This window comes from Dendropsophus ebraccatus, chromosome 6, assembly GCF_027789765.1.
Source record: "Dendropsophus ebraccatus isolate aDenEbr1 chromosome 6, aDenEbr1.pat, whole genome shotgun sequence".
Classification (NCBI taxonomy): domain Eukaryota; kingdom Metazoa; phylum Chordata; class Amphibia; order Anura; family Hylidae; genus Dendropsophus; species Dendropsophus ebraccatus.
This window is the reverse complement of record NC_091459.1, coordinates 93,491,635-93,507,163: the sequence shown is the minus strand read 5'-3', so window position 1 is coordinate 93,507,163 and position 15,529 is coordinate 93,491,635. Positions and strand designations below refer to the sequence as shown.

The window sequence follows — 15,529 nt, the reverse complement described above, 5'->3', positions numbered from 1 at the left end:
GGAACACCAAACCAACTGGGAAAATGGACAAAAACCTGACAATTTGCTGCTGGGAACACGTTAGTAAATCAGCCCCAATCTCTCTGTGCCTTAGGAACCAACATACAGTGATCAGTATGACTACAGGAGACTGCCTCCGTCTGAAAAATAAGAAGAATATGTGAATAAGTCAAAAGTAAAAGCCCCCTCCCCTAGCCACTGTTTTGTCAGGTTAGGAAAATAACTAGTCACCACAATGTTACATCTTTCATTCAAGAACTTTCATTTTTCCTTGAAAGAATGTGCCGGAAAGACCTGAATTTTGAGTTTACTTATTTCTTAATCCTTTCATATAAATAAATGTTGTATCTGAAAAGATCTACCTTCAAAATGGTCATTCACTTGACAGCTTAAGAGCCACTGCCCCGGGTTATTAGGTGACATTGAGGCTTGGACCATTGATGCAGCAAAAACATTGACAGTATCCACACGATATCGCTGATGTGTTAACACATGACCATGGAAATTCGCTGAATGAATATCTACTTCATTGCCTGTACTGAACAGATACCACTGGACTTGTGAGTTGTCACACATAGAGAGGCCTGGGAGGTTTCCATACATGTATCCATTGATAGCTGTAAAACAGCAAGACATTAGTATTACTACTGTTCCAGTATATTACATAAGAAATTCTTTAGATTGTGCTAAGCATATTAATTTAGTCTCATTCATCTCTATGTTGAAAAACATAAGAATTCTGTATGTTGGTGTACCAAATTTAAGGCTGTGTTCACACACATTGAAATAAAAGCAAAACATGGTCTGATTTTGAGGGAAAATAATATTATGTTTTTTTTTTTTTGTTTGTTTGTTTGTTTTGGGGGGGGGGGGGTAAATATAGTTTTATTAAAAGAATAAACACAAAATAATCCAACAGACCTCAATGGTCATCATACATAAGAAAAATAATATAATGTTTTGTAAAAAACATACCCGTCCCTGTGCCTTTGTAGCACTGCTATACCACTCAGGGACTCCGCTGGGCTCCTGGATCTCCTTCTCTAGCTACGTCACGATCCGATTCAGCCAGTTAGTCACTGGGACAGCCAGGTTGAGTATTTTCCCCTGAGTCACAATGACATTGGAACTCGGAGGAAAATGAGCTCCTGCAGTGGTCCGAGAGCCTGTGATGCAACGCTTGGGGGGGGCGTGAGGAGAGGTAAATAGAGCTTGTTTATTATGTTTCCCACCGCTTGCAGGATCATTTTTTCTTTTGCTGGACTCCTCCTTTAAGACCATTATTTTATAGGGTGTGCACTGCCGGACAATTTGCCATTGATTTTAATGGAGCGCATTATTATATTGAAAATACAGCAGTATCTTTACCTCAAAATTATGTCTGTATTTTGGTATTATTTTACTGTGTATGAACATAGCCTTTGTTTAGCTCATTCACCTATATAGCTATCTGTTTTATTTATAGTAATATAATAATGTATACATCCCAACATCCAAATACCTAGTCATATTCTTATTTTTTAACAACCTCATATGTGCTTATCTAGTAATAAACTTACAATGCATTTTATTGCTTTCTATGAAATCTCTATCTGCTTTGTCAACAGCATCAGAATCATTGCAGAAAGTTTGAATATTTTCATCCAGATACCAACTTAAGTTTTCATCCACCACAGAAAACATGGCAATGAATTCCTTGTATCCTTTATTCTTCTCCTTATTCTGCAGGAAGCCTGTAGGAAAAAAATTAAATGTTTGTTCAAGATTTTATCGATCTAGATAATGAAAATTATACTTGAAAGAAGCCTTAAGGCCCTATTCCACGGAACGATTACCGGCCTATAATTGTCCGGTGGAATAGAAGGCAAAGATCAGCCAACATCGTTCATGTTGGCTGATCGTTGCAGTCGTTTGTGTTTCAAACATGTTGAAAAACAAAAGACTGTGATAGCAGCGAACTGCTGCGGTCGCTCTGTGAAATAGGAGCGGCGGCAGCAGACCGCCACTATCCTCTATGGGCTGCCCGGATGATCACGTGGATGCCACGTGGAGTAACTGTGGCAGCGAGCGGGGAACGAGGAGCAGTCGGCCCGAGAAATAGGGCCTTTAAAGTTGCAACTCTAAAATCTGGAGGTAGAATTACCATAGTCTACAGTACAGTAGGCAAAAGTTTTAGACAGGGACAGAAAAAAATTCCTGCAAAGTTAACCCCTTCCTGACCCAGTTATGGCATAACACTTATGTCAGGTGAGGCAGTATGACATGGGCTATAGATCAGAAATCACTCCAATAGTGGTCATTTAACTTTTAGACACCACGATCAATAACAATGTAATCGTGGGGTGCCACGATTCACAGCAGCCTGAGCCTCTGGGCCGATGTGATGATATGGTGTGGCAGACGTTACCAGCAAAGCGCCAATATAACATAGCACGTGCATTGCACTGATGTAAGTCAGCAATTGAATGATTGCCTATATTATGTTCTGGGGGGACAGTGCTAAAAAAAAAAATTCTAATTAAAAAAAAGCCAATAAAAAATTCTAATCACTCCCTCACTCCCCTTTATCCAAATAAAAAAATGGACACAAATGTGTTAAATTATAATATTCCTGATCCTACACCATCAACAACGTAGACTCCAAAAAATAGAAAAATCTAAAATAGCGGAATTTTGGTCACATCACATGAAAAAAAGAAATGTGGTACTGACAAAAAGTACAGATCCCAATGGGGTCAGATCATGGTGATACACATATATAGATAGATAGGCTCGGGAAAGGGTTAAACAGTATAAGTGTTAATAATTTAATTTGGTTGGTAGTCTCCGTAGATTACTGGACCCTTGTTCTTCTTTACCCTGAAGCTAGTTCTTAATGGCATTGGTTGGATGTTTGGGGTGGTTGCCCTGATACAGAATAGATTTGGAGCCAATAAGACACCTCCCTGATGACGTTGCATAATAAATATCTGTCTATATTTCTCAGCATAGAAGACACTATAGTTCTTGACCAGATCCCTAACTCTACTTGCTGAAATACACATTCAAGCCTGCAAAGACCCTCCGTCATGCTTCATTGTTACCTGCAGACCCTAATTATTGCACCACTCCATAGTTCCTATGTTTTCATGCATAGTTGAGTTGTTTGGTCTTGTCTCTATGTCAAAAGTATGGTTTCTTGGCTAGACTTCTTCTAACAGTAAAGGGGCATACCTTGGTCCTACTGGTTTCTGCCAGTTCTCAAATATGATATGCAAAAATACTGGCACCTTCGCGTGTGTTTCTCAATGTCAGTGAGCTAGCCAGACCTACCACCGGGAAGATACAACCAAGCCAAGGGGGGTCTCAAGTCAGAGAAATCACCTTCCAACAAGCCACACTCAAGTATGAAATGACCTGGGAAATACCCAAGCAAGGTATTCTTCCACAGACAGCTGTTTTGACATATATTTGTCCCTGATCAGTGTTGAGCAGGATTCAGCTGATGGCAATGCTGGACATCTTACAATTTTAAAGGCAAGTAGGAATAATGTGTTTTTGACCTGCTGCACTGTTTATTTGTGGTTCTTTAAAACTTACATAGTTAATAAGGTTGAAATAAGACAAGAGTCACGTTCAACCTAGAGAAACCCTACTGTGTGATCTAGAGGAAGGCAAAAACCCTTATGACGCAGAAGACAATTGCCCCACCACAGGGAGAAAATTCCTTGCTCGCTCCAATGGGATCAGAATAAATCCCTGGATCAACATCCTATCACAGGAAATCTAGTGCCCATAACTTGTAATATTATATTTTTCAAGGAAAGCATCCAGGCCTCCATTGAACTTATTTAATGAATCAGCCATGACAACATCATGTGGCAGAGAGTTCCAGTCTTACCACTCGTACAGTAAATAATCTGCATCTGTGCTGGGGGTGAAACCTTCTTTCCTTTTTTCATGGTTACAGGCCTAAAAGTAAAAAGATCACTACAAAGATCTCTGTACTATCCTTTCATATATTTGTACATTGATCAAAAATGTATGCTGCTATACACCATACTACAGAATCTGTCTCCCCATTGTCTTACATAGTTAAAAAAAAAACTGAATTGAAATTGAAATGGATCTGTTTTTTTTCTAACGTACACAAAAATGTGTTTGACCATGTTTGTCTGTACAATAAAATTGAAATACACTGAAACCAAAACAGTGAAACAAATGGAATAACACAGTGTGAACCTAGCCTAAGAGGGATATCCAGTCCTACCTGTTCTGCAAATAATTAAGGGTCCAACCAGTCCAGAGTAAACATCTGCTGTAGAATCCACATGTGAGTGATAGAGTCTGATAACACAGCCATCGTCATCTTTAGATGGACCTTGGTCTGGGACAACATCCCATTTGTAAGTATACGACTCACCAGGATAAACCGAATCATCTTTCTTGTCTTCCCAAAAAGTATTATCTGGATATAAGGCTCCTGTAAATGAGATGTTATTGCTTTAATATTAGTGCACTGTAGAAGACTGACTATTTTTTATGTTGCCAAAACAATATGCAGTTAATTCAGCAATGTTAGCTGAATAAAGATTGACTTGTGTTCAGGGGCTTACACAGCATTTACGTAAATGGAACCGACCATATGCAAATCTTTACTAGGCATGGGGGAGGGGGTCTATCTCCTAAGTTATCACATTTTTCTGGGTGTGATTGACAATCTAGGAGCCTGCGCATCTTTGAGAGGTCTGTCCAGATCCCAGAGAGGTGTGATTACAGTCCAGGGACTGTGACTTCTTCAGAGATAAATGCTACCCCAGTGCCTAAATAACGCAGTGACTTCCATACAATGAGAGAAAGAATATAAGTACATTTTCAGGCAGTAGGAGGAAGTGGGAAATGCTCACAATAAATGCTGAGAACATCTACAGCAAGCTTTATTAGGCCAGTTTTCTTTTCGTGTACAATGCTAAATTGCCTTAGCCTACTAGGACCCATCCACTTTACTCTACATGTATGTCCTGTTTTGCCAAATTCGGGCTTATGTCTAAAGCTTCTCCTCTTCACTCTTTTCTTCTCTTTCCTGATTTTCAGCCGGCCCTGCAGTCTCAAATTGTTTGGATAAGGGTAACAAAAACACTTTCCCAATTTGCGGATATTGTAGACCCACTTACTCGTACTCTTCTTCCGTTTAATAAGCTCATGGACAGATCGGACCTACCATCCTTATCATGTCTCGCTTGGGATCTCTCACAGTTTTTAAGCCTTCGGCCTTTGAGCTATTGGTGAGGTGTAGCACCTCGACCTCTGGCCTAATATCAGACATTAACTGTATCCTTAATTGACCTGTGGATGGATCCCAGGCTAGACATACCTATATGTCTCAGTGGGAGTGTCTCTGCCGGAATGCTGGAGTGTGATCTAGGAGAGGGCAGAAAAGTCTTTCATATGTACTACTTACAATGAATCACATTATAAATTAATGATGCTTTGGTATCATACGCCTGAACTGCTCAATAAGTTTAATGGTGCCATTTCCCCCTTGTGCTGGAGGTGTTCAAGTGCTGTGGGATCTCTCTTTCACATTTTCTGGGAATGTCCCCTTATTCGGCAGTTCTGGAGGGAGGTCTGCAGTCTGGTCACTACGGTCCCGAAAGAAACCGCAGTGTGCTTGCTTAATCTTTTTCCTAAAACCTTAAGGAAGAAACAAGCTAAATTGTTGCTGATTATTTTGACTGCCACTAAGTCTCTGGTTGCCAGGGGTTGTAAACAGATCCCCCCCCCCTTCTCTGAGCTGTCTTATAGCTAGGATCCAAGAACTGCAATCTTTAGAATGATTGACGGCCTCTCTAAATAATAGGATGGAAATGTTTGAGTCCGTATGGTCTCCATAGGATTCTTACAATGCCTCCCTTACTTGTGCTGGTGGACAACCCTAGAATTTTGTCTCCTTTATTCCCTTCCTTTTGTCTCTTCCCTGTCTTTTGTTATATTTGTTTGTATTGTTGGTGTAATATTTTTCATAGCGGACTGCTGTATTGATCCTGTGTTTAGTTGGCAGTTGCTGATTTATACTTTTCTTCTGCCGTTGTGGTCATGGTTCATAAAGATGACCCGCCAGAGATGTGTTTACTTCTTTGCTGTTATGTTTTTTTCAATTTAGCTGATCCATGTCCACCATGTTCATATCTGCCACTGTATATGTTTTTTTGTTTCGGTGTATTTCTTTGCTTTTGTTAAAAATATCAAAATCCTTTAATAAAAATTACAGTTGTAAAAAAAGAATGCTAATTTGCGGTAACTGGTTCCCTTTAAGAGTGAATTCTGAAGCTTTATTAATATGTTTTTCAGCTCTTACTCATATGTGCTGGCCATACATTTTAGCACAGATTGTCGTGTGCTGGAGACAATTAGTACTGCACATTATGACCTAGACACTATTACTTACCCCACAAAGTAGTGGTGCTCCTCATATAGTAATTCTCCAGGTGGCAGTAGTGTGCTACTTAGTGTTCCAGATGCTAATATTACCAAACTTAGTACCCCAGACAGAAGTTGTGACTAATATTGCCCCAGATGGTTATTAGAGTCAAGGTGGATATAATGTCACAGACAGTAATTTTGCCCAAATATTTCCCACTTCCCTGCTAAGAAAAAAAAAATCTCTACATAGACAGGGAGAATACTCAAAGAATGAGGCGTAGTAAGGGTTACCCTCCTGTATTTCATCCCTGTGCCCCATATTTTCATCTATATCTGCACCTCCAGGACGCATAGTATGCAATGGTTTTAATGCCAGGGGGCCTGATGCTGGTGTGCTGCAAAAATTTCCACTGGCATAATTATGCTGACAATAAATTTATAATAAAAGCACAAAAGAAAAGATCTTGACCCTATTCTTGTATTCTGTGGCAATGTGACATTAGGTTTAATGAAGCGTAGACAAGAATGACTGTATAACTAAAGATGAGAGATGGAGGGGTGATGTTACCTATGAGGGCCTGGCTTACAGCTGAACTAAGCTAAGCCCAGAAAGGCCATTATACATCTAGTAGCAAGCCTCCAAAAATATACATGTCTGCTCAAACACAGCTGATGCTAATTGTAGGTGAAATAAACTTGTAACTAACGTAACCAACTGAAGGAAATGGAGATTTTGTAACAAAGCAATGCATGTGGATGCACTGTGCTAGCCAATCGGTGTGGCTTAAGGTCATGCTCAGGTGCGGAGTCTACTAAGTAGGTTTGATTCAATTATCCCACTACTGGATGCGGAAGCTGGACTTGTGGTGCTAGAGGATACCAGGTGTCCTTCCAAGAACAGGTCGAGCAGGTGTTGGCTGCCCCTTCGGACAAGAAGACACTGGTACAAGGCACCGAAGTAGGCAAAGCAAGTAGCAATCCGGTTGTAGGTTATGGACAGCTGGCAAATCGGTCTAGTCAGAAACCAACAACAGAGTCATGGCGAGTGGCAGCAATCCAAATTAGGCACAGGAGAATCGGCACAAAGGGGTCAGGAAGAAATGGGGTCAGGAATTATAGGCACAGGTTGTACATAGATGTCAGGGTCAGGAATAGAGCATATTTACTATGAACACTGGGGAACCCCAATGTGGCTCAGGTGTATATGTGGACTGTGGAGAGAGAGGTATAGAATACATTAGGATTAGTTCTTTAACAGCAATTGCAGCAGTATCTGCAAACTTATAGTCCAGGTATGAATAAATATAGCCAACAATGAAATATCTGTCAGATATAAAACTATAATCTGACAACCTGCAGTAATTCCATAAGAATCCTGTTTGACTTCTTAATTTAATGAATATTTTGTACCTTATCGGAAGTTGTGATTGCCTATTATAATAAATGGGCACTATTTGATTTTTATGGATGCCCGATGTTATATGCTGCTTTAGTATAACAGCTGCTCCATCAGCTCAGTATATAAGGTAAATGTCAAGTATTTATATAGATAAATGCACAAATGTATTATTTGTCCCTACAAATAAACATCCCCCAATGATAAATCTGAAAGTATTTAAAGGAGAAGTCCAGCGATTTTAAAAAGGGACATAATAAACAAACACTACTGAAGCTTTGGGGCCCTCGCCGGATGGCTTTTTCCCCTGAGTTCAAATGATGTCACAACTCGGCTGATGGATTGCACGCTTAGCCAATCAGTGACTGAGGCGGCATCCTGCCCCAGTCACTGATTGGCTGAGCACAGGGGCGGATTAACTTTACCATAGGCCCGGGGCTGTTCACCAAGCCTGGGACCCCCCCCACCCCTGTTCACCAAGCCTGGGCCCCCCCACCCCACTGTAACTATGGCAGCATTAGCCTGGCGTTCATAGTACAGGATAGATAATGTCATGATGTCCTGATTTGTGCAAAATTGCCATAAAAAAAGTGTGATTTTTTGAAAATCATGGCAGAAGTGTAGCCAGGAGACCGTACACCACTGAAAGTATGTCTTTTTGGGTGGTCATGGGCCCCCCAGGAGCTCAGGGCCCCGGGCTGCCGCCCGGAACGCCCCTGTTATAATCCACTACTGGCTGAGCAGGCCATCCATCAACAGGGTTGTGACATTGCAGCAGCAGGAGATCCATGAGCCAGGTGAGAATCCTAGCACTGCAAAGACAGAGGGATAGTGATTGTATTGATTGTTTATTATTAGAGATGAGTGAACCTCGAGCATGCTCGAGTCCATCCGAACCCGATCGTTCGGTATTTGATTAGCGATGGTTGCTGAAGTTTGATAAAGCTCTAAGGTTGTCTGGAAAACATGAATACAGCCAATGACTATATCCATGTTTTCAACATAGCCTTAGGGCTTTATCCAACTTCAGCAGCCACCGCTAATCAAATGCCAAACAATCAGGCTCGGATGGACTCGAGCATGCTCGAGGTTCACTCATCTCTATTTATTATGTCAGCTAATTTTTTTTTACAATCTCCGTACTTCTCCTTTTAGTTCTAGATTTCTTTTTAATATTATGTTTATTTTCTAAATTTTGCTTGAATTTATTTAAACAGGTCACAAAAAAGAAAAAGTTCACCTTCATTTGACTTAGTGTATTCTACTCCATGTGGATGTATAGAGTAAGGTTGGGATGCAAAATTTTTTAGACAAATCTCGAATGTGTCACCAACTTCAGCTGTCATGATTGGGCCTAAGAATCCCAGCCAGTCTGGTTTCTTGATTTCTTCTTTGTACGAGGCATTGGTGTATTGAAAGTAAATAGCTTTCTTATAGACACGGCCTATTCGGGTGGCACCAGGTTGTAAGTAAATGCTGGCATATCTAGATAGACAGAAGATCACATTTTTAAAGCATGAAGGAATGGGAATTGCAAAAAGTGTTGCCAACTTTTTCAATGGGCATTGTCATATTCAAGGACTACATATCTACATCTTACAGAGATTCCAGAGAAATTCCATAAAATCACATTGGTTGATTTTTTTTTAAATAATTAATTAGCATTTTATTGCATGAAATAAGTATTTCATTATCTACCAACCAGCAAGAGCTCTGGCTCTCACAAGCCTGTTAGTTCTTTTTTATGAAGCTTCTCCTACTCTGCACTCATCACCTGTATTAATTGCACTTGTTTAAACTTGTTATCTGTATTAAAAACACCTGTCCTCACACTCAATCAATCACACTCCAACCTCTCCACTATGGCAGGGACCAAATTGCTATCTAAGGACACCAGAAAAACTCTTTTTAGACCTGCACAAGGCTTGGATGGGCTACAGGACAATTGGCAAACAGCTTGGTGAGAAGGCGACAAGTGTTGCACAATTATTAGATAATGGGAAAAAAAAACAAGATGCAGCTTTCCATGGTCTGGGGTGCTTTTCTGCAAAGGGGAAAGGGTGACTACACCATATTAAATGGAGGAAGGATGGATGGGGCCATGTATCATGAGATTTTGGTCAACAACCTCCTTGGTGGGTTGGGTTGGTCTTCCAACATGACAATTACCCGAAACACACAGCCAGGGAACTAAGGAGTGGCTCTGTAAGAAGCATTTCCGGGTCCTAGAGTGGCCTGGCCAGTCACCATACATGAACCCAATAGAAAATCTTTGGAGAGAGCTGATATTCAATGTTGCCCAGTAACAGCCCGAAATCTGAAAGATCTGGAGGAAATCTAAGTGGAGGAGACAAAATCCCTGCTGCTGTGTGTTAAAACTTGGTCAACAACTACAGGAAACATCTGACCTCTGTAATTGAAGAAAGGTTTCTGTGCCAAATGTTAGGCTCTGTTTTTCTATTGTATCAAATACTTGTTTCATACAATTAATTGCAAATCCATTATTTAACAATGTGATTTTCTGGATTTTTTAAAACATTCTGGGGGAGATTTATCAAACATGGTGTAAAGTGAAACTGGCTCAGTCGCCCCTAGCAACCAATCAGATTCCACCTTTCATTCCTCGCAGGCTCTATGGAAAATGAAAGGTGGAATCTGATTGGTTGCCGGGGGCAACTGGACCAATTCTACTTTACACCAGTTTGATAAATCTCCCCCTCTGTCTTTTAACAGTTGAAGTATTATTGTTACCACTGTAAATAAATGAATGGATAGACTAACTTACATCATAAAAGGGGCCTCAGGACCAGTAGCGTAGCTACAGGGGTCGCCACGGTCGCCATGGCGAACGGGCCCCTAGCTACAGGGGGCCCGCTGGGCTCCCTTGCCACTTCCTGCCTCTCTGCCTCCTGTGATTCTGCAGGCAGCCTAACGCTGCAGTGTGGGGTCCTGAATCCTCCCCATCACCTGTTTCCTGCTCCTCTCTGCTGTCCATGTGGAGGAGGGGGAGGGGCGGGAGAGCATGGTCTGGCACCAGGAGGGAGGAGGAGGGAGGCCAGGAGCTGCTGGCAAAGTGAAGTTTCCTCATAATAAGTAACTGTCTGTGCTCTGTGTTGGTCTGTGTCTGTGCTCTGTGTGTGTATCTGTGTTCTGTGTGTGTGTGTGTGTGTGTGTCTGTGCTCTGTGTGTCTGTGCTCTGTGTGTGTTTGTGTGTGTGTCTGTGCTCTGTGGGTCTGTGCTCTGTGTGTGTGTCTGTGCTCTGTGTGTGTGTGTGTGTCTGTGCTCTGTGTGTGTGTCTGTGCTCTGTGTGTGTTGGTGCTCTGTGTGTGTGTGTGTGTGTCTGTGCTGTGTGTGTGTGCTCTGTGTGTGTGCCTGTGCTCTGTGTGTGTGTCTGTGCTTTGTATGTGTGTGTGTGTGTGTGTGTCTGTGCTGTGTGTGTGTGTGCTCTGTGTGTGTGTCTGTGCTCTGTGTGTGTGTGTGACCCTGTGCTCTGTGTGTGTGTGCTCTGTGTGTGTGACCCTGTGCTCTGTGTGTGTGTGTGTGTGTGTCTGTGCTCTGTGTGTGTGTGTGTGTGTGTCTGTGCTCTGTGTGTGCGTCTGTGCTCTGTGTGCGCTGTCTGTGTGTCTGCCTGTGCTCTGCGTGTCTGTGCGCTGCGTGTGTGTAAAATTTTGCACCAGGGCCCATCAGCCTGTAGCTACGCCCCTGCTCAGGACCCATAGCATGCATCTGCCTACCCTCATAAATGTATGGGGACTGTATTATGGCCCTGTACTACTTGGAGGTTATACCCAGAAATGCAAAACACCTCAACCCATTAGGGAGTAAGCAGTGGACTTCTAATGCTAGTGGAGAACACTAAGGTTACAAACCCACTTGCCGGATCTGCAGCGAGTCTCCTTGCTGCGTTTTTGCAGGGAGACTCGCTGCAGATCCTGGCCCTATACTTTCAATAGCAGAGAAACTCACAGCAGGGATGTACATCCCTGCTGCAATTTTGTCTGCAGCCCGCCCCATTAACCCCCCGGCCGCCGGACATTATACATTACCCGGTCCCCGTTCCTGCTTGCTTCGGGGCTCCCGGTGTCTTCACGGCCTGCCCGGCCAATCAGTGCGCTGCGGCGGGGCAGCGCACTGATTGGCCAGGCGGAACGTGCCGGGAGCCGCTGAAGCAAGCAGGAGCCGGGATCAGGTAATGTATATCACCCCCAGCCCCCGGCCGCACGATCGCCCCCAGCCCTGCAGCCCCCGACCGCATGATCGTCCCCAGCCCCCGGCCGCACGACCGCCCCCAGCCCTGCAGCCCCCGACCGCATGATCGCCCCCAGCCCCCGGCCGCACGATCGCCCGCAGCCCCCGGCCGCACGATCGCCCCCAGCCCCGCAGCCCCCGGCTGCACGATCGCCCCCAGCCCCGCAGCCCCCGGCCGCACGATCGCCTGCAGCCCCGCAGCCCCCGACCGCACGATCGCCTGCAGCCCTGCAGCCCCCGACCGCACGATCGCCCCCAGCGGGCGATCATGCAGCCGGGGGCTGCGGGCGATCATGCGGCCGGGGGCTGCGGGGCTGCAGGCGATCGTGCGGCCGGGGGCTGCGGGGCTGCAGGCGATCGTGCGGCCAGGGGCTGGGGGCGATCGTGCGGCCGGGGGCTGCGGGGCTGGGGGTGATCGTGCGGCCGGGGGCTGCGGGGCTGGGGGCGATCGTGCGGCCGGGGGCTGCGGGGCTGCAGGCGATCGTGCGGCCGGGGGCTGCGGGGCTGCAGGCGATCGTGCGGCCAGGGGCTGGGGGCGATCGTGCGGCCGGGGGCTGCGGGGCTGGGGGTGATCGTGCGGCCGGGGGCTGCGGGGCTGGGGGCGATCGTGCGGCCGGGGGTTGCGGGGCTGGGGGCGATCGTGCGGCCGGGGGCTGCGGGGCTGGGGGCGATCGGGGCTGCAGGGGGGCGGGCAGGATATACATTACCTGATCCCGGCTCCTGCTTGCTTCAGCGGCTCCCGGCACGTTCCGCCCGGCCAATCAGTGCGCTGCCCCACCGCAGCGCACTGATTGGCCGGGCGGGCCGTGAAGACACCGGGAGCCCCGAAGCAAGCAGGAACGGGGACCGGGTAATGTATAATGTCCGGCGGCCGGGGGGTTAATGGGGCGGGCTGCAGACAAAATCGCAGCAGGGATGTACATCCCTGCTGCGAGTTTCTCTGCTATTGAAAGTATAGGGCTGGGATCTGCAGCGAGTCTCCCTGCAAAAACGCAGCAAGGAGACTCGCTGCAGATCCGGCAAGTGGGTTTGTAACCTAAGGGGGGATTTATCAAGACCGTTGTACCGGCCCCACACCCTCTATCCTGGCTGGATTTGAATGCCTCTCGGTGAATCCGGCCAGCGGGGCACCCGAACCTACATTTCAATGATGATTTATGCCTGCAAGCAGGTGTAAATCATGGTAAATGAGGCGCGGGAGGAGGCCAAGCCTCCTCAGCTGCACCCCCTGAGACCCCCCTCACACTCTTATCGGGTGAGTGGGGGATACAGCAGGCGTACGACAGGGAGTAGGGGCAAATCTGCGCCTTCTCCCTGGCTCACGCCTCAGGTGGGACCTTTGTAAATGCTCATTTAGGCAGCATGGTGGCTCAGTGGTAAGCAGTGTAGCCTTGCAGCGCTGGGGTCCTGGGTTCAAATCCCACCAAGGGCAACATCTGCAAAGAGTTTGTATGTTCTCTCCGTGCTTGCGTGGGTTTCCTCCGGGTACTCCGGTTTCCCCCCACACCCAAAACATACAGTTAAGTGAATTTAGATTGTGAGCCTTAATGGGGACAGGGAGCAATAATTGGCAAAAAACAATGTTAAGTGCTGTGGAATCTGTGTGCGCTATACATACATTTCTACACACTCTGCTGTAGGTATCAATATCAAAAAACTGTACGTGCCCCCCCCTTCCACTACGCATGTATATAATGTGGCCCATTAGGATGCCTTATGGTTAAATACATAGGTGCAGGAGCAGACTACCTTCTACTAAATGCCTTATGTACTGCAATGTGTAAGTGACCCAATGTTCACTTACATGCTACAACACAAAAAAAAATGTTAAAAAGACAGGGAGATCTCTAAATGTGATAAAATTTTCCTACCTGATTGCAGCAGCTGGAGAACAGAGGTCAGGGATTATCAGAGCAGTGAAGATCTCCTTGTCTTGTGCTTTTTAACCTTTTTTTTGTGTTGCAGCAGTAAGTGAGTCACTTACACACTGTAGTACATAAAGGGTTAAGCAGAAGGACAGAGGACAGCTCTTATCTTCCCTGTGCATCCCTGGGGCCTTCCTCCTGCACAGTCCCGTAGTAGCTACCTTCCCTGCCACTATGTTAGCTATGCCACTGCTATGAGGGAATTTATAAAGGACTGTGCTTTTGTGCAAAGCTGTGGATAAAGCTGTGGCCGCCTTATTTGCTCTGGATTTATTGAGTGTATCCTCTATAAATCAGTCTAGTGGACATGGGGGGATTTCAGATAAGAGCAAGATGAAAAACACATGTTTATTTCCTTTTGTTGAATATTGAATCTATACATGAAAAAAAGTGTATGTAAATGTGTATATAAATTCACAAAATAAATGTGATAATGCACTTACAGGTTAGGAAAGACTCAAGACTTCTTGTGCTTCAGCAAATCCACCAGCATAGGACACACCAACACTCATTTTACTCTGCATACTGCCAATGTTGCTCTAACAGCTAAAAAGACTCTCTTGCTTCATTATGTATGACAATGTATCAGATTCCTATACAAGATACTTACTTATCATCAGCTATGGGTTTTCCAGAAATGATGTTGTTGCCGCTGGGAGCATAATCCCAATTTACTTCTTTAATTCCAATGTAATATGTCCTGGTTATGCCCTTAACATTTCCAGTATACCAGAGACAGAGCAGACAAGTTCCTAAGAACTTCATTCTGCCTGGATAGAGTTGACAGGTCAGTGTACACCTTTATAAATGACTGCTTGTCTTGGTATGTTGCCCTTGTTCAGTAGTTTATGAAGCAGAAATTGCAAGACAGCACCTTATTGGCTGGTCAAAAGTAAACAAGCTTTCAAGGTAAAGTAAAGTGCTTACCCGCAGGGCAGGTAGTCGTCTCTATGTTATAAGTTCTGTATATTCAGAAAATTATACCTTATGTTAGAATTACATCTAGTACAAGGGTGGATCAGTGGTGACACTTGTCTGATGCACAGTCCTCACGAGGTTCGGCTCTTCACCTCAATCGGTATGGAGAAGGAAGGTAGAAGACCGCATCAACTTCAAGTAAAAATTAGAACTTTATTGTGCCAGTTCGCATATTCAAAGTGCAACGTTTCAGCTCGTAACGCGTTCCGTGAATAAGCGGCCGGAGACTTACGTAGTTTGCGTACAATGGAATGTATAATATGTACGGCTGCACAGTTCACACTACGTACGAACTAACGCCCAGATCGTACGCGGCGCCGTAAAAAATGAACCAGACCATTGTTTGAGGACGAAAATGCTGTAACTTACGCCCGTAGCGTAACATGCGGTCCCGTACGTAGTGGTGATTTCTTCATTTTGCTAGCTTTTTGTGCCGATCCAAAAGGTTCTGTGGGGTGTCTGGGGCTAGGCGAAAATTTCCAAGCAAAAGACCGCTGTCAGATCGCTACGTAGGGCGCTCGGGAAGCGTAAGTAGACTACGGGCGTAAGTTCGCGCTCCGTACGTAGCCGGCCGCAAGTA

At 45.0% G+C, this 15,529-nt stretch overlaps 1 protein-coding gene across 1 annotated transcript in view; it reads right to left on the bottom strand.

The window, feature by feature from the left end:
• Positions 1 to 10,829, bottom strand: part of LOC138794939 (ceruloplasmin-like) — a 43,762-nt gene extending 32,933 nt beyond the window's left edge. Inside the window, exons 1-5 of the mRNA XM_069973876.1 lie at positions 10,584 to 10,829; positions 9,039 to 9,283; positions 4,250 to 4,462; positions 1,560 to 1,733; positions 363 to 617 (exon numbers count right to left, since the gene is read on the bottom strand). Of these exons, the coding sequence (XP_069829977.1) occupies positions 363 to 617; positions 1,560 to 1,733; positions 4,250 to 4,462; positions 9,039 to 9,283; positions 10,584 to 10,588 (892 nt within the window). The 5' untranslated portion in view covers positions 10,589 to 10,829. The remainder of the gene's footprint in view (positions 1 to 362; positions 618 to 1,559; positions 1,734 to 4,249; positions 4,463 to 9,038; positions 9,284 to 10,583) is intronic.
• Between the last annotated feature and the right edge of the window lie 4,700 nt (positions 10,830 to 15,529).